This window comes from Vicia villosa, linkage group LG6 (genome assembly GCF_029867415.1).
Source record: "Vicia villosa cultivar HV-30 ecotype Madison, WI linkage group LG6, Vvil1.0, whole genome shotgun sequence".
NCBI classification, from domain to species: domain Eukaryota; kingdom Viridiplantae; phylum Streptophyta; class Magnoliopsida; order Fabales; family Fabaceae; genus Vicia; species Vicia villosa.
Genome location: NC_081185.1, coordinates 159,292,581 through 159,316,279, shown reverse-complemented (window position 1 = coordinate 159,316,279; position 23,699 = coordinate 159,292,581). Strand labels below are relative to the sequence as shown.

Genomic DNA, 23,699 nt, shown 5'->3' with positions numbered 1-23,699 from the left:
GTACCTTTCAAAGAACCATTTTTCTTAACAAAATAAACTATATTAGACCCAATATCTAATTGTTCGAATAAATTTTTCCTCGAGAAATGTTTCATTCTCTTCTTTGATCTCGAAATCCACTTCATGTGTTGATAAGTATTTTTAAATTTGAATATTAATCTGATTAAGTCATCTTTAAGGGTGTGCAACGCAGGATACTGTACAGTCCAAAATTATTTACGGTTAAATAGAGCATCAGTAAAATATATATTTATGTTAAACTGTAGGTAAATAGAATCTCTAATTATTTTATCATGGTCGAGCCAAGACTTACATACACAAGACTTCAAAAACTTAAGACGACTCTATATATTATACCAGTTATATCAGCCACAATATTGTTGAAAGTATAATTCATAGTGCCTTGTGTTACTTAGAAAACAAGTAACTAACTAGTTAATTGTGAAAATTCTATTAATGCAAGGCTTGTTCCAACATTTGGTATCTAGAGCATTGACTGCGATTCTTGGGAAATCTCAAACAATGACTTCTCATTCGAATGGACACCTTCCTACAAATCTTCCCATTTTGAATGGCACGGATTATGATAATTGTTGTAAGCAGATGAAGGTGTTTTTCTTCTATCAAGATGTGTAGAATCTTGTAATGAGTGAGTGACATCAACCAGTGATAGTGCCATTGATGAACAAAAGTCTGCTCACAAAGAATTAAAGAAGAATTATACAACCCTATTTATAATCCACCAATGTGTTGATCTGAACAATTTTAGAAAAGTTGGAGATATTGAATAATCGAAGGAGGGATGAAATATCTTAGAAAAGTCATTTGGTGGTTCAGAAAAAGTGAAGGAGGTGGGATTACAAACTCACAAAAGGTTGTATGAATTGCTTCAGATGAAAGAAAACGAAAGCATAGGTGACTTCACTAGGATGACTAGGCTGGTGAGTCAGATCAAAATGTTTGTTGAAATGATGTCATCTAGGTCGATGGTTGCAAAGATTTTGATATCTTTGCTTCCAAAGTTTGATCATGTTGTAGTAGCCATAGAAGAATAAAAGGACTTGTCAAGTTTGACAAAGGAAGAACTACAAGGGACACTTGAATCTCATGAATAAAGAATGAAGGAGAGATTTGCAAGCAATACTAACAGTGATGTGGTGTTGCAGGCACAATCAACAAGAGATAGAAAGGGCAAAGGAAAATGAAATGAAAACAAAGGTATATGAGGCTACAACAATTCAAGTGACAGAAGTTACCAGCAAGAAGGAAACTCATCAAATCAGAAGCAAGCTACAACTCAAGGTAGTCATAGAAGTAGTGCTACAGATAGAGGAAGAGGAGAAAGAAGATTAAAAAAAACCAATGTTCAGTGTTACAACTATTAGAAATATGGTCATTATGCTAATTAGTGGTTTGTAGATAAGAAGGGCAACCAAAAAGGTGATGTGAGTCTTGCAAAATAAGATGATGAAGATGTGTTGCTGATGGTGGTAAAAAGGGAGGAAGAAAAGCATAGAGACCAATGGTACTTGGACTTGGGATGTTTGTCACTCATGACGGTAGAAACAAAGTAAAGTTTGCAACTGACATCACTTTAACAGCTGATGGCATTAGTGATATCCTAATCTTGAGGAAATATGGCAAGAAGACATTGATTTCAAATGTGTTATACATTCTAGGCATGAAAAGAAATCTACTTAGCACTGGTCAACTGATTGAAAAGAACTATAAAGCAAAGATAGAAAACAAGATGATAAGAGTACATGACTCAAGTGGAAGATTAATCTTAAAGGCACCTATGTCTCAGAATAGTACCTTCAAGATTGAACTTGATGTGATGGAACACAAATGCCTATAATTTACAACTAGCAGAGATGAATGGCTATGGCATTACAGGCTTGGTCATCTCAATTTTAGGGACATCGACCACGTGAATAAGAGATACATGTTTTCAGGTCTACCAGAAATCCATATTCCTAATGAAGTGCGTGAGGAATGTGTGTAGGCAAAGCAACATTAGAATAACTTCAAAAAGATATAGGAAGAAGTTCTAAAACCTCTCTTGAATTCATATACTCAAACGTGCGTGGGTCTATTCAAGTGGATTCAATTGGAGGTAACAAGTATTTTGTTACATTCATAAACGACTATTGCAAAAAATTGTGAAAATACTTGATAAAGAAGAAAAGTGAAGTGATTAAAGTGTTCACTAAAGTCAAATCCATGGTGGAAAGCCAAAGTGGTCACAAGATCAAGACTTTAAGGACTGATGGTGGAGAAGAATATGCATCAAATGATTTTGATGCACTGTGTGAAAGAGAAGTGATTGTGCATGAGGCGGTGCCAACAGACATACCTCAACAAAATGGAACTGCGAGAGAATGAACAAGACCATCTTGAACATGGTAAGAAGTATGTTAAAGGGCAATCATCTACCAAATGAGATATTGAGTGAGGTTGTGTCCACTGCACATACATCTTGAATAGATGTTTAACCAAGAGGTTAAAAGGGATCACACCAGAAGAATGTTGGTATGGTGTCAAGCCAAGTCTAAGCCACTTGAAGGCATTTGTGTTTATTGCACATAGACATGTGTTTGACCAATTGAGAAGAAAGCTTGATGACAAATCAAGCCAAATGGTCTTGATTGGCTATCATTCAGCTGGTGGCTACAAATTGTTTGATCCTGTGAATAGGAAGATTGTGATCAACATGGATGTGATCATTAATGAACTCAAAAAATGGGATTGGAGTAATTATACCAAGAAGGATTAAGTGAGAATCATGTGTGATTTGTGAAGCTAATAAAGAGATTCAATCAGATGGTAGAAAGGTTAGAGCATGCACCAACAGACCTCAAAGGACTAGAAACATGCCAACAAGGTTGCAAGATTATTTATAATCCACCAATGTGTTGATCCAAACAATTTTGAAAAAGTTGGAGATATTGAACCATCGAAGGAGACATGGGATATCTTAGAATAGTCATTTGATGGTGCTGAAAAAAGTGAAGGATGTGAGGTTACAAACTCACAAAAGGTTGTATGAGTTGCTTCAGATGGAAGAAAACAAAAGTGTAGGTGACTTCTTCACTAGGATGACTAGGGTGGGGAATCATCTCAAAATGTTTAGTAAAATGATGTCATCCAAGTCGATGGTTGCAAAGAACTTGAGATTTGTGCATGTGTGCATCACTTGAGTGAAAGAATGAGGCTTGTTCCAACAAATATCACTTGTTCCAACAAATATCACTTGTTCAAATCAAATATAATTATTATAGATTTTTTTTTTTAATGAATCGTCACTCTTATTGATGTGGCAAGAATACAATTACGGTGAATTGCTACCAAAACATTTTTTATTTGAAATTAAAAATAGTATCAAAATCATTATTTTTACATAGAAATTGCTTTATAATTCTTTTACTTAAAATTAAAAGAGAATAAAAGTATAGTTATGGTGGATTGCTTTATAATTTTATCTCTCTATCTAATAAAATTAATTGCTAATGTTTATTTACTAAAAAAATTTTAATTTAATAAATACCAAAAAAAAAAAACAGCTAGCTGTCATGCGTTCAACACCTCATATAGTCATGTTTCATTAAATAAAAAAGCTTGTATCCTTTTTCATTTAATAAGATAAAAAGAGAGAAAGGGGAAAAAGAATTAAAAAAAATTGTATATTCAATAACAGTATTATATGACAACTACGTGAAAAAGATGTCCATAACAAAATAAACAATGATTCACTTTTGCAGCTTGAACAATAGTTGCCACGTCCCAATCCGTTAATATTTAGTTTGTAAATATTATCCTAAACCTAACACATCATTCCATTAATTAAATGATACCAATAACTATTTAGCAACATCTACCAATGTTTAATGCATGCTTTTGGATATTGTATTCACTCCTCTCCTCTTTTGAAATTCTTTTTGCTGAGAATTTTACAGCTCAATCAAACCTGAATTGCATAATTAGTTTTAGCTTCGGCTTGTATTTTTTCAATCAAATTACTTTAATTAAACAAAAAACAGTTAGTACAAAGGTGACTCAAATGGATCCCACCAAAAACCTATAATCTCATAAGACCAAGTTATCTATTGCATCATCCTACCAATATGTTCTCTAAGCTTTGGGTTTAGCCAAGCTCTATTAATCAAAATATTTATGATTTTGAGGCCTATGCTAATATTACTAACAATGTTTCCAAAACTAATTGCATTCTTATACATCCAACACTCATACAGTGTTGCAATTTTTATCAAGCTTTTTTTCCATCCTTTTCTTTTACTTTGCCTTTTATAAACCACTTAAGCTCCTCCTTCCAATTTTCGGGCATATGAATTACCTGCATCCAATTAAGCACATGAGTCCAAATTATGGTTTCCTGCATTTGACAAACACAATAGGTATTTTCTGAGCCAAGATCCTCTCTATTTTCTCTCTCTATTACTATAGTTTTGAAGACATTTATAATGTATTAAAAATAAGTGGACCCATCAAATGTCACATTATTGCATTTTTATTTACAAAATTTTGATAATTAACAAAATAGAGAGGATCTTAACTCGTATCGTATCTTCTACTAACATTTCAAACTCTACAATCTCTCTTTTGCCGCTAATTTTTCATGGCAAGCAAGCCAAAAAAACAAATTGAGATCTTGGCCATACCCGATTGTCATAGAAAATCTTCCAGTACTTTTTCATGTTCCTCCATAATAGCTTGTATATATATAAGCTATTAACAATGTTCTTGCTCTGCACCTTAAGGTATATGTTCTTTTGGATCACCAACTCTTTTTGTTTCAGAATTGTTCTTATTATCCACGAGCCTTCCTTTTTTCGGTAGTCATAATGTCAGCTTGTTTGGTGTAATATGTATGGATCCACTTGTTCGGCTTGTATTTAATGTAACTTAAATTTTAGTAAAAAAAATTTAAAGTTGTTCAAAATTCTATATTAATTTTTTTTTCTAGCAAAATTCTATATTATTTTGTGAGCGAAGACCTACTTAAGTCTTTCTCAAAAATTACAGAATTCAAAATAATCTTTCACAAAAAAAAAAAAAAATTTCAGATTTGAAAGTGTTAAAAAAGATAAAAAATATTTTTAGAAGGAATCGAATCAAGAATCTTTAAGTCACATCCTATACTTTTATCACTAGGTTAGGACAAATAATTCCTATAATTTATAATAATATTAAACAATTATGAATTTAAAACAAAAAATATGAACCAAAGATTGAGTCAACATGTTTGGAGGTGAACCCGCTAAGTGCAAAGTGTACTTTGGCAATGTGGAGGAATGAGCAAAGCAAGACATCATAAGAGCCACCACTTTTGAGGAGGGGTCTTTGCCTTTCAAATATTTGGGGATCCCCCTCACTAGCAAGAAGATTACTGTGCAACAATGTCTTGGGCTAATTGAGAAGATAGTTAGTAGAATTAGACATTGGAGTTCTAGATTGCTAAGCTTTGCAGGTAGAACTCAACTAATCCAAAGTGTACTTTTCTCCACAAGTAACTATTGGATTCATAGTCCGCCTATGCCTAAACAAGTCATTAGGAACATTGAAGCTATTTTCCGATCCTATCTTTGGGCTGGGACAAAAGTAATAACCAGAAAATCTCCCGTGTCTTAGCAAAAAGTCTGCACTCCCAAGAAGAAAGGAGGGCTCAACATCATTGATCTCCATGAATGGAATAAAATTTTCTTAGCAAAAAACCTATGGAACTTGAGTGGCAAGGCTGATAGCCTTTGGATACGATGGATAAATGCCTACTATACAAAGGGGGGAGAATATCATGGAGGTTCCAGTCAAGCAATATGCATCTTGGGTGATGAAAAGTATATTGAAAACCATAAATGTTGTAACTCAGAACCTGCAGCAGAGTAAGTATAATGCTAGAAGTATGTACTTGAATTTGCAAGACCATGTACAAGATGTCTATTGGAGGCAAGCAATGTTTAGTAATTGTCCTATACCTAAAGCCATACACACATTATGGAGAGCGTGTCACAACAGCTTACCAACCAAGGAAAGATTACGGAGATTCGGTATGCTTGATACGGATGATTGTACTTTTTGCAGGGCAAGCGAAACTCTAGATCATGTGTTCTTTGACTTTCCAGGTCTGAGACCTATATGGGAGGGAGTCTTGTGTTGGTTGCAATTGGTGCACAACCCTCAACAATGGAAGGAGGAAGTGATGTGGTTCATCAATATTTGTAAGAAGAAAGGATGGAAGCAAAGAATTATATAGTGTGCCTTTACCGAATTTGTGCATAAGTGCGGGAGATTTAGGAACATTATCTGCTTTAGGGACAATATGAGCATACAACAAAGTATTTCTAACATCTTAGATGTTGTAGTGTATAGATGCTGGGACAATAGGAATATTAGGCCCCATTTGAGTAGGCTTATGATACCTTGATATAAGTCTTCTTGGTTTGTTTGGTCCTTGTAGAACTATTGGATCTAAATTGATCACTTGCGCTGTATTGGCTTTTTGAATCTCAATAAAGTTATTCATTTGATTAAAAAAATATATGAACCAAACATGTTAAATATTAATTACTTTATAACTAAACCAATCAACTTTTGTTGTTAATATTTTTAATAATGAATACTTAACATAATAATTCATAATTCATAGACATTTACTTATTTACTCATTTTAAATAATACACAAATTTAAAAATAAAATTAATTATTATTATTGTATTTAAATTAATTAAATATTTTTAAAAATTAATTGATAATTTAATTTGAATTAAATAAATATTTTAAAAATTAATTAAATTACCATTAATTTAATTAATTATTATTTCATTTGAATTAATTTAAAATAAATAAATATTTATTATTGTGATATTTAATTTCAATTAAGTAATATTTAAGTTATTTTTATTTAATTAATTATATTTAAGATTTACATTTCTTTAATTTTATTTTTAAATTTATATATTATTTAAAATGAACAAATATTTATTTGTGTGTTGTTTGAAATAAGTAAATAAGTAATTGTTTTTTCTGAATTATTATGTTAAATATTTATCATCAGAAATTTTAATAATAATTGAGTTCAAGACCCATGATTATAAATTTGTATTTTTTATTTTAAATTCTAAATTGTTTAATATTACTATATATCATGAGAATTATTTATCATCAATGTACATAGGGTTTATTTTTTGCTTTAGATTTAGAAACGTTTAATATAATTGTAAATCATGATTTAGAATTGTTTAATATTATTATAAATCATGATTTGATTCTGTCTGATAATTCTGTTGATCCCATTGATAGTTTTGCAGGTGCTATTTTTTAGCAAGGTGGCAAATGGTCGGGAAACGTCGTTCTGGTACTTTAAATGGCTGAGTAATCAAACTTTGCAGGATGCGTTTCCGGAGGTTCACGCAATAGCATTAAACAAAGGTTGTAGCGTTGAAGATGCTGGTCAATGGCAGGGTTCTGAATGGCATTGGAACATTGCAGTATTAGTGGAGAATCATAATACTGATGTGCAGAACCTTTGTGTGGAATTAACAGGTTTGCTGGCTGCTATTGTTATGGAAAGGGAAGCTGATGACAGTTTTGTTTGGATGAAGCATGGGGAAGGCCACTTTACTGTCAATTCTTGTTATCGTTTGTTTGCTTCGGTGAGTGCGGCTGCTACTGTCCCGAGTGGAGTTCTTGGTGCTTTGTATCACTTGTGGAAATCTAAAGCTCCAAATAAAATACAACACTTCGGGTGGAGACTCCTTCACGACATGTTACCTTCTAAAGATAATCTCTTTAAGCGGGAAATTCTCATGGATTTTATTCAAATCAGGTGCGTGTTTTGTTCGGAGGGTGAGACTATTTTGCATTTTTTTAGATTGTGCTCTTTTTCCGATAATATTTGGAGGAAAGTCTATGGTTGGATTGGATCACTTGGGGAGTTGAATTTGGAGGAGTTTAAATCTTTCTTCTTTAATTGTGAGAAAGTATTGAATAAGATGAAGAGAAGAGTGATGTCAGTTATCTGGTTAGTATCGGTTTGGAGTATTTGGTTTAAGAGAAATAATGTTATTTTCAACGATGTTAACCTGAGCTTTGATGAATGTATGTCAGCCATAGTGTATAGCTCGTGGATTTGGCTTTCTTCTAGTTGTAAAATTGTTGATTGTAGTAATTTCTATATATGGAGTACTCTTCCTCTCCGTTGTTTTGAGAGGTAAGGGATGTCTCCGTGTCTGTAATGTCGGGTGAAGTTTCCCTTTAGCTCCCTTTAATAGATCTCTTGCCTATTAAAAAAAATCATGAGAACTATTTATCATAAATGTACATTGGCCTGGTAGTAAAGAAGTTTAAAGGTTGAAAAAATCGATTTGAAGTAAATATTAATAGAGGGACTAATACGTTCCCTTTAATTTCATAAAGGATAAAATCAAAAAAAAATTTATGGAAAATTAATTTAGATTTTGTAATTTTTGTGAATGACCAAAATGAATCTTCATTCTTATTTTGTTATAAAATAAAAAATTTATTTATTAAATTGCAATGATAGTCGGAAAAAAAAAGTTTTATGCAAAATATTATGGGTACTTACATTTTTAAAACTGCTTCAAACAACATGACAAAGTATGAGAAAGTGTGTTCTAACAATTATTATGTTTTCATATTATTTGTCTTTGTACTTTTAATTTTCTAATATTAGAAACAACTAATATTTTATAAAAAATATTAAATTATGTATAATAATATATTGTGTCTCCTAAAATAATAAATATAATTACAAAAAATTAATTTTATCAATAAAAAAATAACGATACAGTTTATTGTCCATTTTCTACTTGAAATCTCAAGGGGCGTTTGATAGATGGATTCTAGATTTATTCCTAGGAATATTACTTTAAATTTTTACTTTCCCATATTTGTTGCAAATATTTATAAATTATGTTTTGGAATATTTTATTTCTGGGGGTTTTATTTGCACTTTATTTTTTTTCTTTTTATTCTCATGTAAAAGGGTGAGAATCTTATATTCTTGGGAGAATAAGAGAGGTAATCTCCAATAACTTTTCACATTTATATATTTATTTTATTTATTTTTTAATTTATAATGTTAAACAAAATATATTTTATAAATATTCTTTGAAATTTATTATATTTACTCAAAACAAACACACCGTTAGTTATATAAATAAAGTATTATTTCATTTTAAAAAAATTATTAAAACTCAATGTCAAAGGAGACGTGAAATGAAATGAAAGATGGTACAAAAAGTGTCTAACAAATAAAATAAAATCATCAATAAATAAAAACAATAACCAACAAGTTAAAGAGAGAGTAAGGAGTAAAAAGAAAAACTTACTCAATCATGCTTAACCCAAAAAAGAAAAATTGATTAAAATTCAGACTATCAAAATTACCATCAACAGAATTGAGATTTCGTAACAAAACCAAAATCACGTAACAATCTCGAAAACAGATCAAATTTTTTTATCGCTATTGTGGATTAGTATAACCAATAAATTATTTTGTTTCTTACGAGTATATAATTGAAAATTCATATATATTAAAAATCAATATAAAATCTCATAATTAATAGACATTCATAATCATACTATTTTAAAACTAAACCAAATTGTGAATTAATTTATTTATGTTCATGCACCATGAATACTTGTTGGAATGGATCACCCCCACCCTAATATTTGAAAGTTTAAGTTATTAAACAATCTCATGCACTTTGCAAGATTGATAATTCTTTGCTGTTTTCACAAGTCACAAGCATGCAATTCGAACGAATTTAAATATTTTTTCATTTTGAAAATCTCAATAATTATAGAACCACGTGTGAACACCAAGGACAAGGAGAATTGACCCGAAAAACCCTGGTTTAGGAATGAGAAACATTTCACATGGTGTTTGATTAGAGGGGAATAAACCAAGGGGAGAATTATTTCTAATTTTGATGAGCAAAAGATTAAAATTATTATTTTAATAGTTTAATTAAATATTGTTTAGTATTTCAATCTTAAAATAGTTTTTATTATTTTCAATATTTTTTTTTAAAAAAAAACACCACATGATATATCCTAGGGGTGGCAAAACGGGCCCGGCCCGCGGGGAAAGCCCGTTTTACCCGCACTTTTTCGCGGGGCGGGGCAAGGTTTTAGGCCCGCACTCTTTAATGTGCCCGCCCCGCCCCGCTTTTTTGTGGGCTTTTGCGGGCATTTTTTTTTATAGAATTTTACTATTTTTAGGCCTAAAAAGCCGAATGCCCGTGGGCTTTCCCCGCCCCGCCCTCACTTTTTTGCGGGGCGGGGCAAGGTTTTAGACCCGCACTCTTTAAAAAGTCCGCCCCGCCCCGCCCCGTTTTTTCGCGGACTTTCGTGGGGCGGGTCTAAACGGGGCGGGCATGCCCGTTTGCCACCCCTAATATATCCTCCCTCACACATCGTTGTATGAGAGAGTTGGTACATCCACAAAATAAATAAGTCCATCATATATATATATATATATATATATATATATGGGAGCGTATCCGGTGAGAATTGATATCTTTTATGAGAAATGAGAATTATTGATATCAGCCATCAGATTTAATTAACGTTTAAGATTTATTGATTCTATATTTAGAGCACCTTACTGAATTTTTATCAATTATGATCAATATTTAAAAATTCCATAAATAAAGTATCTTTTCAAAAGAATATTTCTAATTCTTTAATTATTAAAATATCCTCAAAGTCGGCACTAAACTCTTCTATAACAAACTTTATCACTCGCAACAATAAACATCGGTACCTTCGCTCCGTCTTTACTAGGCACAAAAACCTTAAATGTGTTATTTCGTATCAAATAATCAAATGCAAGAAATTGACACATATATTAAACAAAGAAATTTCAAGAGACAACAATGGCTATACTCATAACAGAATAATGGTATCTCAGAGGGCCTAATTTATAATGAAAACTTTGAACATGAGTGAGTTTCATTTTTTACCTGATTGACTTAAATTCTGAGCGATCAAACCCATGGACCTCAATCTCACAAAATATCTTCATATCAAGAATCTGTGTTCCCCCAGGTTGCACTAATATATGATACCATGAGTCAAAAAAAGCTTGAAAAGGAAATGAAAACCACACTATCTTGATGACGTGCAGAAATTTCACTAACTATGCCTATGTCAATTGGTATTTGATGTTGCAGGGAACCTATTTCTAAGTCTCTTACTTGGAGAACAAATATCACATCACTTAAGTAGCTCACAATCAGTTGGTTACTGCTTATAACAAATGCTGACTTGAGCATATCTATTTCAGATTCTTGAATAACATCAGTCCAAGGATTTGGTTCTTTCAAATAAACCCGGACTAGTTTATATTTTGGAGTATCTTTATTAGCCAAAAATGTAAAAGAAAACTCAAGCACAAGGATTATAATTGCAATCCAAAAACAATATCAAATATAAACAAAACTAAGCAACTCTAAATAAACACCAACTCAGACCTGAAACCAAGAGATTTTAACATAGAAAAACAAAAGAACATGGTTCAAGCATTTCACCGAACACTTGATGTGCATAGCGCGAAACGATAAATTCAGCAACAATTCTTCAGCGATTCATAAACCACAACCTGCAACAACAATGAATAATATCACAACAACGATTTCACATTGAAAATCAAGCTTATAAGTGAAAGAAAAGGAAGAAGAAAAGAAATCGCGACGATTCGACATCTAAACACATCACTGTTTCACGAGTACTCCATGTAGCAGTTTCAATTTTCTGAGTGAGAGAGACTATTGCGATGATATTTTGAAGTTCAGGCCGAGAGAAGGAGGAGCCTGGGCAGCTGCCCAGCCTAGCCGGACGCTGGCGTCGCCCCTGTATATATATATATATATATATATATATATATATATATATATATATATATATATATATATATATATATATATATATATATATATATATATATATATATATATATATATATATATATATATATATATATATATATATATATATATATTCAACTGATCACTACAGATAAAAAATCTCAAATAATTTATTTTGATCATAACGGTTGATATTTGCCATCATTGTTCATATTTGGGATCATAGTCTTTATAGACGTTGTATACTTTCTAAAGTATAATGATGATTTGCACAATTTTATTTTAATAACGTCAAAGCTTTAACTTGCAAAGCATACATGTAAAATATTAGGGTTTCACCTTTGATGCCCACATCATCTTCTTGGCCCAGGTGCATTAGTCACAAAAGATCTAAGGTTTTAATTTATCAAAACAAAAAGGTTCTAAGTACCCTACTCTCTTAGGTTGTGTTTGGGAGTTTGGAGAGGAGGGGAGGAGAAGGCTTCCAAAAACGAAATTATAAAAAAATATAGGAAAATATTTGACATTTTTTGAAAAAATGATTTTGTTTAGAATGATAAAAGAGTCATTATCATTACTAAATTTTTAATTTTCAGAATACTATAACAACCTAAAAGATATTTGGAAAATTTATGTAAGCCCTTCAAAACCCTCCTTTAATACAATTTTTGAGTTCCCCTATTTTATGGGGTTTTTGGTGTTATGAATAAACTCAAACCCTCCAAAACCCTCATATTCAAAATCGTTTTATCCTTTTCACCCAATTTTTCCTATTTTTCAAAGTTCTTCCCTCCCTTCCCCTCCAAACTCCCAAACATAGCCTTACAATGTGTGCATTTATATACATGACACTTCTTCCCTTTGTGAACAATATCTTTTATATTCTTTCTTTTCTTTCCAAGTTTTAGACTTGTTTTACTTATGTGAGAGCTCTGACTAGATAACTTTGAGTCAAAATTCCATTTGGTAAATCTTCCTAGGGTACGCTATCTTAATTTTATATTTTCTTTCTTTAAATGATCATACATTTAAAAGAGTTAAGCATAAAGTGGTTTGATACTTGGGAAAATATCTTCCTTATATGATGCCTTTGAGTAGATTTTATCATCTTTGTTGAAAGAAGATTCTTTCATATTTCTCTCCGAGATTGATGTCTCACATCCTCTTCTTCGTTCGAGTATTGAAGAAACTTCTTCATCTTCTTTGTTAATTCTTGAACAAGAGGATCCTTCATTTGATGTTGAATCTTCAGAAGATCGTTCAACTACTGAGTATGTTCTTTCGAAGGATTGTACATGAGTCGTATGATAGGAGTAAGATGAGGATGACGATTCTTCAGTTTGGATTCCTCCATCTTTGAGTAGTTGAACTAGCTCGTTCATCTTCTCTATAATTTCTTCTTTTTTTCCTGAAATTTATGAAGGCTCACATCTATTGATTTAAGAGTTGGATTAAATTTTCAATTCTTAATTCTTAGATTTTTTTAGTATTTCCAATTCTTAATTCTTAGATTTTTTTAGTAAAACAGTTTCTAACAAAATTTCCTATGTTTCTAAATTTTGAAAAACATCTATGACTTGTATCTATATCTTTTCCGCCTCGTGTGTTCATCTTCTCTTACGCTATATTTGGAGAAACTCCATATAACTTTTCAAGAGCATCCCACATTTTCTTGACAGTTTTACAATGGTGAATATCAAAAAGTTTACTGTCATCTAGAGACTTTATTACAAAGTTCTTGGTTTTAAGATCTATATTTATCTTCCTCTTTTCCTCTTCGGTGCAACAAGAATAGGGTTTTTCCACTACTTAATCATTTACTTGATAAGTAGGATAAATCAGACCATTCACTATAGTTTTTCACAAATCATGATTTATCCTTTGAAGAAATGTTTTGAATCTTGCTTGCCAAATATTAAAACGGCCATTTTCCAAAAGTGGTGGTGTATTTAGGAAAGATTTTGTGTCGGAAGTCATCTTTTTCCTAAGATGATTAGTCCTTAAAAAGGAGTTTGGCTCTGATGCCACATGCTGGACTAGAGACTTCACACACAAGAGGGAGTGAATTGTGTGGTTTGGAAAAACGTGATTTTGAAAAAACTTTGTGAAATAAAATTAGAGTTTAAAAATATTTTAAAATTTTAGCAACGGAAAAATAAATTGTAGAAATAAAAGGAGTTAATGGAAGAAGAAGATCACCAAGAATTATACAGGTTTACTAAATAAAAAAAAAAGACTTAGTCTTGTCCCCATGAATTGATCTTGAGAATTTCCAATAAACTTTGAGAGCTTTTAGTAGAAAAGACTCGTGAATCTCCTTATACAAGGAATTGATGGCTGACCTTCAACAAAATAATACAAGACGATAGATATGAATGTTTACGTCTTTTATTCCAAATAATCTTGAGAGTGAAGCGACCAGTCTTCCTTTCCAATGGTGGATTGAAGTGGTTAGTCTTCTTTCTACAAACACGGAGCTTGGAACGGTTAGTCTTCAAGTTCAAAACCTCTGAGGTCAAAACCTTAGTTTTACACATGATAACCAAAAACTTAGTTTCACACACATGTCGCATACCAGAGAAGATACAATATTACACAATCTGGCCGAATGGACCGACTTGCTCTAATACCACTAATGTAACACCCTAACTCTAAGACTTATATAAAAAGAATTATATGCTGATTAAAGTGTTACCAATTTCAAAACATCTCTAATTTATTCAAATAGCCACGAAAAATCAAATTAAAATACTTGACACTATCATGTTTGCTCTTCATATTAAAATAAATGTCATAAAAATTCCTCAACATTAATTCGAATTCAACAATTAAAACAAGTGTCCCAACTCCAATGTTACATAATCAGAGCATAGCTACTAAATAAACAACAAAACTAAATGAAAATAACTTCAAAAGTTTCTTCCACTCACAGCATCAGCTTCTAATCCTGATTATCTGCAAGATGTCCATGATGGACAACATCAAAGCACAGGGGTGAGAATTCACTTCAATAATAAAATATGCCTTTACCCAACAATAATAGTTCCCCTTCCGAACTGTTATCCCACAACAACATCACATAATTCATTAACATGATTCATACTCATATGGTAGCATATCAACATCACCACTTACAAAATCAACACAACATCATCCTCAATTATTCACCTCCATTCATCATACATACAAACTTAAACCCCTAAACCATCATCATGGGATAGTACTTCGCGTTAGCTTTCTAACGCTTCAAACCATGCGTCAAACATAGTTACTGAATTCTATATACGCCGTTTTCAATTCTACAATTTTCACCCGAAATAGAAGTAACCGGTTACATTCAGTGTTTAACCAATTACAAGCTTGAAAAACAGTCCATATACTTATTTTTCACCATTAAAGGTCTTCTGGACCTCTGATTTTGATTTCGTAAAAACCCGATCTTAGAATTTGACATACTACAATTATTTAATGATTAAATAGAGAATTCACAATATATCACCGATTGACATAAAAAAAAATCATTTTTCAAGGTTTTCAAGTTATGTTTTCGAAGCTTTTTCAACATAACAATGGAGGAGGTTCAAAGCAAACATAAACAAAATTTTCACACATAATAGTACACAAATTTTATCACCAACATCGTTATATATCAGCAACTCTTCATCAATTTTCATAATTCAATAAAAAAAATCCGATAATCCTTTTGAAGGTTAAGGACACCTCTTTCAACCCCTCATGCATATACTCATTAGATGAGTAGTTCTCCCCCTTACCTTGGATATCCTAGCAGCAATAAAATTATAATATGGGTGATGCTCTTCCCTCTAGCCTTTTCCTTCTCCCACTTGTATTCCTAACCTCCCTGTCTCTATTCTCTTCAAGTTTGTTTTCACGTACTATTTGGAAGTCTCTCCTAAACCTATGTTATCTCCTAATTTATATAATTAGGATAATCTAGTTAAAATTATAAGCCCACCTTTCACTTACTAACATTCTCACTCCTTCCTCCCCTCTATTCTTCTAATCCGTTATTTTTATGAAAAACTTATTTATGCTTTTTAAAGACCTATTGAAATTTTGTACTTGTGTCCATGAATATATCTCACACAACGGGTATATTCAACCTTATGTTGAACGTATTAGTTTTGGCCATGTTATCAAAATTATGTCCTACTTCGTTTATGCAAGTTTATCATCACTCTACAAGAAAAATGGACACTCGGAACACACACTTTCTTTCTTCCAACCAATAAATGTACTTTAATACCAAAGAACGTGTACATTTTATTGGGTTTATCTATTGATGACAATGCAATTAATGGAATGTACAATCTAGCCAATTAAATATGCGAGGAACTTTTGGGTGCCAATTGTTAGATGATACTCCGATGGGCTAATATGTTTTACTTACCCGCCTTAAAACTCATTACAGAGGTATGATATTAACTGAAAAATTTTAATGAACAAGAGAAAATAAATAAAACTAGATATTATATTGTGCTACTTAGGAGTGAGAATAGGTCAAGCCAACTAACAGAGACTTACGACCTAGCCTATACAGGCCCAAGTCAGGCTTGACTTCTTTTCAAATAGAAAAGGTTTAGGCTTTTTTAAAAGCCTATTTAACTAAAAAGACTAGGCCACAGGCTATACAAAAAACCTTTAAAGCCTAGTAGACTGACCCCTCTCTCTCTCTCTCTATATATATATATATATATATATATATATATATATATATATATATATATAGTTTAATTATTATTAAAATATTATATTTATAATTTGAATTAAAATATAAAAATCAAGCGTAGTCATTTGGAAGAACTGATGAATATTAACTGCAAAAACCTTATGAACAATGTCATAAGTTGTTTTCATAAGTTCTCTCAAACAAATAGTAACACAAAATTTATGTTAATAGGTAAACTTTAGTAAGTCAACACAAATAAGTATTTAGTCGTACTAATCTTTTAATTTGTTAGTCTATTTAAACATTCGTTAAATTTCTTATTTACAAATGCCCAAATAAAAGAGGCTTTTATGTAGGCTCTTAGGCCAAAAAGGCCTTCGAAAAGGTCAGATTTAGGCCTAAAAATAAGCATTTAATAGGCCACAGGTCAGGTTTAAGCTTTGAAATTTTTGACAAGCGAGACTCATGTTTGGCAAAGCCTAGATTGGTCCAGCCTATTCCCACCCCTTGCTACTAATTGATTTATTCATATTTCCTAATAATACTGGTTGTAGTGTTACATATTATGTATTTACCGTTTTTAAGAAACATAGATAAAATCGGAATGTATACTTGGAGTTCTGCTTGTTTGTCCTGTCTCTATAATTATTTGTGTAAAAACACAAAGATAGGTACATCTACATTTTATAGATGCACCATTTTGCTCCAAGCATGAGGTTTGTCGAGATTGCCGTCCCGAGTGCATGTCTCCCACAACGGCTACACAATTCCCTATGCAACAAAGTAAGTCTATAACATTAATTTTATTTACTTAATATATATTATTAATTCTATACAAATTATTTACAACTTTTTTGTTTAGGCATCTGGGATGAGTTACAACAAATATCCTAGAAACTACATTACAACCTATCAAAATCTCTTGGATCACCTGAGACCAGACGATGTATTACCATTGAACTATTCATTTCATAATAGTTTATTTTTAATATTAATTATTTACTAATCTAATTTATGTTTTCTCTACAATTTATTTGGAGGTCATATCTGGTTCTAGATCGTTAACATGAAATGAACGAAGAAGATGCAGTTGTATGGAGTGCAACAACACTAGTCATCAAGTTCATTACTATGGAGATGCACCATAGTGACCGTGTAAAACCGCGGTTCGACATGCATCAAGAAATGTCATATCCCCCAAAGTGCCTGACATAATGGCATTAAATAAAGACTCAAAACAATGGAATTTTTCTGAATGGGCAGAATTCGCTAAAGCTGAGTTTCGTCAATGAAAGCGTCGTTATCAACTGCTCTTAACTAACGTTGTCATGTCAATCAAATCTAAACCAACTCCTAATTATATGTATTCGTATAGATCAATTACAACTGAGTTTATATCCAAAAATAGGTATTTAGTCGATCCACGCCAACAAGCTTCAACATATATCCCCCAAAAAATTACCATACCACTTACATACAACTCTCACCCAACAAAATTACTAACCAACAAACACCCAAACCCTCAACTAATACATGCCACATATTCAACCACAAAACCAAGAGCATACCACATACCACCAACAACCACTTGATTATAATCAAAACATCCAACAAACATATACCGCCAACACATCCTCTCTTAGCCAAAACACCCAAGAAACATGACACCAATACTTTCTATCGTAGCCAACACACCTAAACATCAATAACCAAACACCTAACAAACGTATGGCTATCAAACACCCCAACAATCATTTCTTACTTTCTCCATTGAAGTATTCACACTAATGTCGCCATTCAATCGACCATGCCGCCTACCAGTAACCCCATAAACCCAAACAAACAACCAAACTACAATAACTTGGGCAAAACTCAATTACGACACATTAACATAGACACAAGACTACGTAGAATTACAAGAAATTCTTAATGATGATGGTGATTGGTGATGCTCCAGAGACTTCGCATCAAACACCTTAGAAAAATCAAAAGAGACCTATACAGGAAAGAAAGGGTACATCTGGAGTGTGGAATCGATGCCCTGAATGATCATCAAGTGGGTTGTTATCACTTGGGGTAAAAAAATATTCTCATAAGCAACCTGTTTTAAAGGAAATAATATTAGTATATCAATTTTTAATAAATTAGTTATTTTAAGTAAATTTAAAAACCGAAAAAATGTAAAGTGTATATGTCAGATGAATTGGTGCTTCAGATGAATTGGAACTTCTATTAAAGTACAAAGTGTAGGCGCCAATCGAATTGACTTGCTCTACTAGAGACTCCAAACTTGTTCTATTAGAGACTCCAATTAGATTGGCTTGATCCATTGAACACGCAAATTTGCCCGATTTGTCTTCTAAAATGTTTTTCAAGGACGCCAATTCAGTTGGCTTGATTTCTCTTCTAAAATGTTTTTCAAGGACGCCAATCCAGTTGGCTTGAGGACTGCTCATGCAATTTTTATTTATTTAAAATAGGTATTTTGAAAAATATTGAAAAAACATGGTTATTTTAATATTATTGTTTGGAAACATAATTATTTGAAAAAAAATCTTATTAATAATGATATTTTATAAAATAATAAATATTTTTCCTTTTATCTATAAATTTTTTTTAAAAAAAAAATGTAAGATAGAAGAGGACTTGCTTGAACGCAGCAAAATTCGTATAAAAAAATGTATAGTTTAGATTCATAACCAGAAAAAGTATATATACAGTTTTGATTTCTGACTCTCTGTCCTAAAAACATTTCCGTTTATTTTAAAAGTAATATTAAACAATGCAATAGTGTCAGGATCGTAGAAGAAAAGGACATGCAAGTTTGATATAATATTTATTTATTGTGAGGCCAAAAATGCAGCAGCATAATTAATCTGACGGTGGAAGAAAATACAGAACAAAGCATTACAATGCCAGCTATTATGCAAGCGGTGTAAAGGACAAAGTGACAGTGACGGACAGACAATAAAAAATTGAATAGAATAATCCAATCAATCCAATACAAAAATTCACAAAGTGCACAAAACGTTCCGTTCCCTTCTCCCCTGTCACCAAACCAAACCACTCTTTCCTCAGAGTGCCCGCAAACTTAGCTTCACTGCCAACAAAATCCATATACCTTAACTTAGCTTCCCTCGTTGGATTGTTTGTTTTTGATACCTTTGCCGACTAAATTAGATACTTCATGTGAATCATGTCTCTTGCCCAATTGCTTCAAATTTCTTTTCACATTAACTTATTGCAGACGTGGACAGCTAAGCTATCCACCAAAATACGTGTCTTCCACTTCCACCATAGATACATACAATAAACAAAATTTCGAGTATCTTTCTTTGTTCCCTTTCGCAACATGCCACTTCCCAACATACACAAATTCAACAGATAAAACACTAAAATCACTGAAAGACCAGTGCCTACTTACTGCCTTGCCAGACACCACCAGCCATTACACTAAATAAGAAATCAAATTAAAAGCACTTAGTTTTTTTTCTTCATATTGATGGATAAGCTTAAACAAATTCAACACAATTGTCATAATTCTAGTACATTATGATTATTACAAGACACCCAACTTGTGTACAACAAGAATTATCAACCAAGAACCAAGAACCAAGAACCAGAAGAATCATCTTCATCTAAATATTTTTCAATGCAGAAAATTAATCAAATCAAACAGACTACAGACTAAAAGATTTGTTTATATGAACAAGAACTCAGAAACAATGACTAAATATAACTATCTGGTTAATAATCTCATTTCATCAACACAAAAAAATTAACCAAAATAATGAGAATTCAATGAAATCAAAGATTACACAGAGTTGAGAAAATCTAGCTTCACCAGAAGAGAAACATTAACCAATTACCGTTGTGTCTCTGTCTTTCTATGATGATGATGATTCATGAATGTGTCCATGTCCGAGTCCGTGCCCGTGTTCATACAAATCAAACGGTGCCCAAAGAGCATCAAGAGGACAAGGGTTTCTCGAATCGAGTCGAATCCATGGTTTCCCACTCCCAGACCAATGCAGCAAACTCACAGGCCCAGCATGCAAATCTCTGCAACTACCCTTCACATTATCACCACCCAAACCATGTTGATTCCACCGGTGTTCAATACCCGCCACGCGTCCCGCAAAAACCAGCAAAAACGGTGGCAGAGAACCAAGCTCATAGATCCTCTCACTCTTCTGAATCTCCATCCATTTCTCTATCTTCTTCGTGTACCCTTCTTTCCTCCACCGCACCAGATCCATCACCATCACTCCAGTATTAAAGTAACAAACCTTCCTCCCCTCAAACGTCGCCGCAAAACCTTTCTCCGACCAAAACCCCGCCGTGAAATACTTCGTAAAATTCGCATGACAATACTCCGGCGCCCCAATCGTCTTCACCCCCAAATCCGTACCCCAAAGCTTCGCAACATCGTCCACAACAACAAGATCTGAATCCAAATAAATCACTCTCCTCACACAACTCTCCAACAGATCCGCCAGATAATTCCTCGCGTAATTCAACGGTTGCTCCAACGCCTGCCTCACCGAACTCGAAATCAAACCCTTAACAACACTCGGATCGAAGTAATAAACCTTGAACTTCAACTCCGGGAAAGTCGACTGAACCAACGCCTCCAGATTCGTGTCTGTCACAAGGAAGTGAAAGAAAATACTCTCCGGACAAAAAGCGTGACGCAGAATCGAATGAACCGCCGCGATTGAACCGCGTAAGTAGTCAATATCTAGGGTTATCGCAACATGAACCAAACTAGGGTCACAAACACTGATTTTATCTGAAACTGAATCGCATTCATCGGCATTATGGAAAGAAGGCGAATTCCGGAACGAGAATCGGTAATCGTGAGGGATATGGTAGGAAGATCGAATCGCTTCAGCGGGAGGATAGGATTGGAGGGAAGGAGAGAGAAAGATTACCAACATTGCGGCTGAGAAAAACCGTGAGAATCTTATAATCCACTGCATTTTTTTCAACAACGGAAAAATAGAAAACTCTCTCTTCCTCCAGAATTAAAACGGTGATGATTAATGAGTGGATATAAGAAAGGAATGAAATAGTATAATATGATTTCTAGGGTTTCCTTATAGAAAAAAGGAATCTTGTTTAGAATGAGTGTTAGTGAGAGTAAGGAATGCGTGAGAAGAAAGCGAATTGAGGAAGGAAGTGAGAAGAGTTTAGTAGGAATTAATTAATTTGGGTAATATACTATAATGTTCCTGTGATGTTGAAATTTTTGATACAAGTAGTAAAGTATTGTGACTTAGGAGATTGAATTGATAATTGAATGTGTGTGATTTGTTGTGGAGGAGTAATGAGTAATGATGATGATAATAAGAGAGATTGAAAATTGATTGAATGGATAGGGAGGGGGGAGATGAGGGAGGAGTGATGAGATGAGAGAGTGGTGTGTGCAGTGGCAGGGAGTGGTGCAGAAAGACAGCTTTTCCTTTCCAGCTTTGCAATTGGCTTTTCCACCACTGATCGAGTATCTCAAATGCATTGCACGGTTCTAAACTTATTAGTACTTTCATTATTAATTACTTATTTATTATTATTATTGTCATTTGAAATGATTAGTATAATTTGTAACCTAAAGTGGGGTGGCAAAATTAATTAATTATTTATTTTAAATTTGGACGAATTTGGAAGGAATTGAAGTCTCTTTAATTGATAAGTAAATTAAATAATAAAAATGCATGTTTTATTATAAATATATAAATTATGTACTTTCAATTTTTTTAATAATCTCTATTTTCAGGTTTATTCCAAATGTGAAAATAGAAGGTTTTTAAAATTATTTATTTTAAAATTTTTTCTTTTTTTAAATACTATATTTTTTAATTAATTCTTGTCATGCATAGATTAAAATTTATTTCAATTGTAGTTTTGAGTAAAATTCTAAAGAATATACTTTTGGTGATGAATTATATATATCACCGTATCAAAGATAAATAAGTGTAAGAGTTTTTAATATATTTTATCTTTATTAAAGTTTGACCGATCAAAAAATCATCGGTCAACCATTCCGAGAGAATTATAAATCGTTTGAATTGTTTGTGGGATAGAAAAACTACTTTATTGAAGAGTATAGAAGATCCAGAGTCAAGATACATCTAGCGACTTTCCACGTCACACGCCTAGCATATAATACATTGTTATAACCGCTTCATTATATACGGGCTACGTGCGAAGAATTTAAGTACATAATTTCTAATTCAAATTTCATATACTCTTCTCTTTCACATAGTGATTTGAGCGTTGGAGTGTTAACCTTGCAAGTCAGCTCCTTCTCATCTGCATCGAAAACTTAGATCCACCGTCGCCCATCACAACCACCGATTCTCCAACTATTTATGGTTTCGTAAAGGAATAGTGGCATCGTCTATGAGAATCAACTTTTAATTCCTGCTTTTTCCACAATCAGACATTCTCTTTTCGATCCATCAATTCAAAACCTTCTTAATTGTTCATAATAGAGTTTTCAAAATCAAACACTAGACCCACCTTGTTCAACCTATTTGAGAAGTAGATCAACCTTGATTTTCTTTTCTTCCAGATTCCTGACTCCCAAACCTTTCAACAATGGTTGGATCTAAATCTACTCGTTTTGCCACTGCCGCTCAAACGGAGAAAACTCAACCCCTCCTTCTCAAGGTATAGTATATCAGGTTGTGCTAGACATTCTGTTGCACAAAAATCTACTTCAACCTCCTTATATTTTAGGATCTACTCCAGTACCACCGCCAACTTCACAACCGAAAATATTTCCCCGTTTTAACTAGTGCAAGCCAATCTCAAAATACAAGGTGTTAATGAGTTGTTGAGCAACACGCATATTATCGTTCGATAATAGAATTCACTAGTAGTATGAGAGATTTTATTTTGCCTTGAATAAAGCTTATACAATGCGCCTCTGAGGGGAGACATTACGCATGAAGCCATTTCAAAGAAAAGCTAAGTTGTTGCCCCTGAGCCAATAGCACCGCGGAAAGACAAAGATCCAAAATCGAAGAATCACTATAAGAGTAAGAAGCACCAAACTCCTCCTTAGAGCCCCAAGGGTAACCGAGGCAGCCATGCTC

The 23,699-nt window shown here is 32.8% G+C and overlaps 1 protein-coding gene across 1 annotated transcript; it reads right to left on the bottom strand.

Annotated features, from left to right (window-relative positions):
• Positions 1–19,379: 19,379 nt before the first annotated feature.
• LOC131610810 (probable galacturonosyltransferase-like 7) lies at positions 19,380–22,124 on the bottom strand. Its single transcript, XM_058882858.1, has 2 exons — positions 20,469–22,124; positions 19,380–20,052 (listed from the first exon to the last, which is right to left on the bottom strand). Exon 1 carries the CDS (start codon positions 21,579–21,581, stop codon positions 20,487–20,489), a length of 1,095 nt encoding a protein of 364 aa, XP_058738841.1. The 5' UTR covers positions 21,582–22,124; the 3' UTR covers positions 19,380–20,052; positions 20,469–20,486.
• Between the last annotated feature and the right edge of the window lie 1,575 nt (positions 22,125–23,699).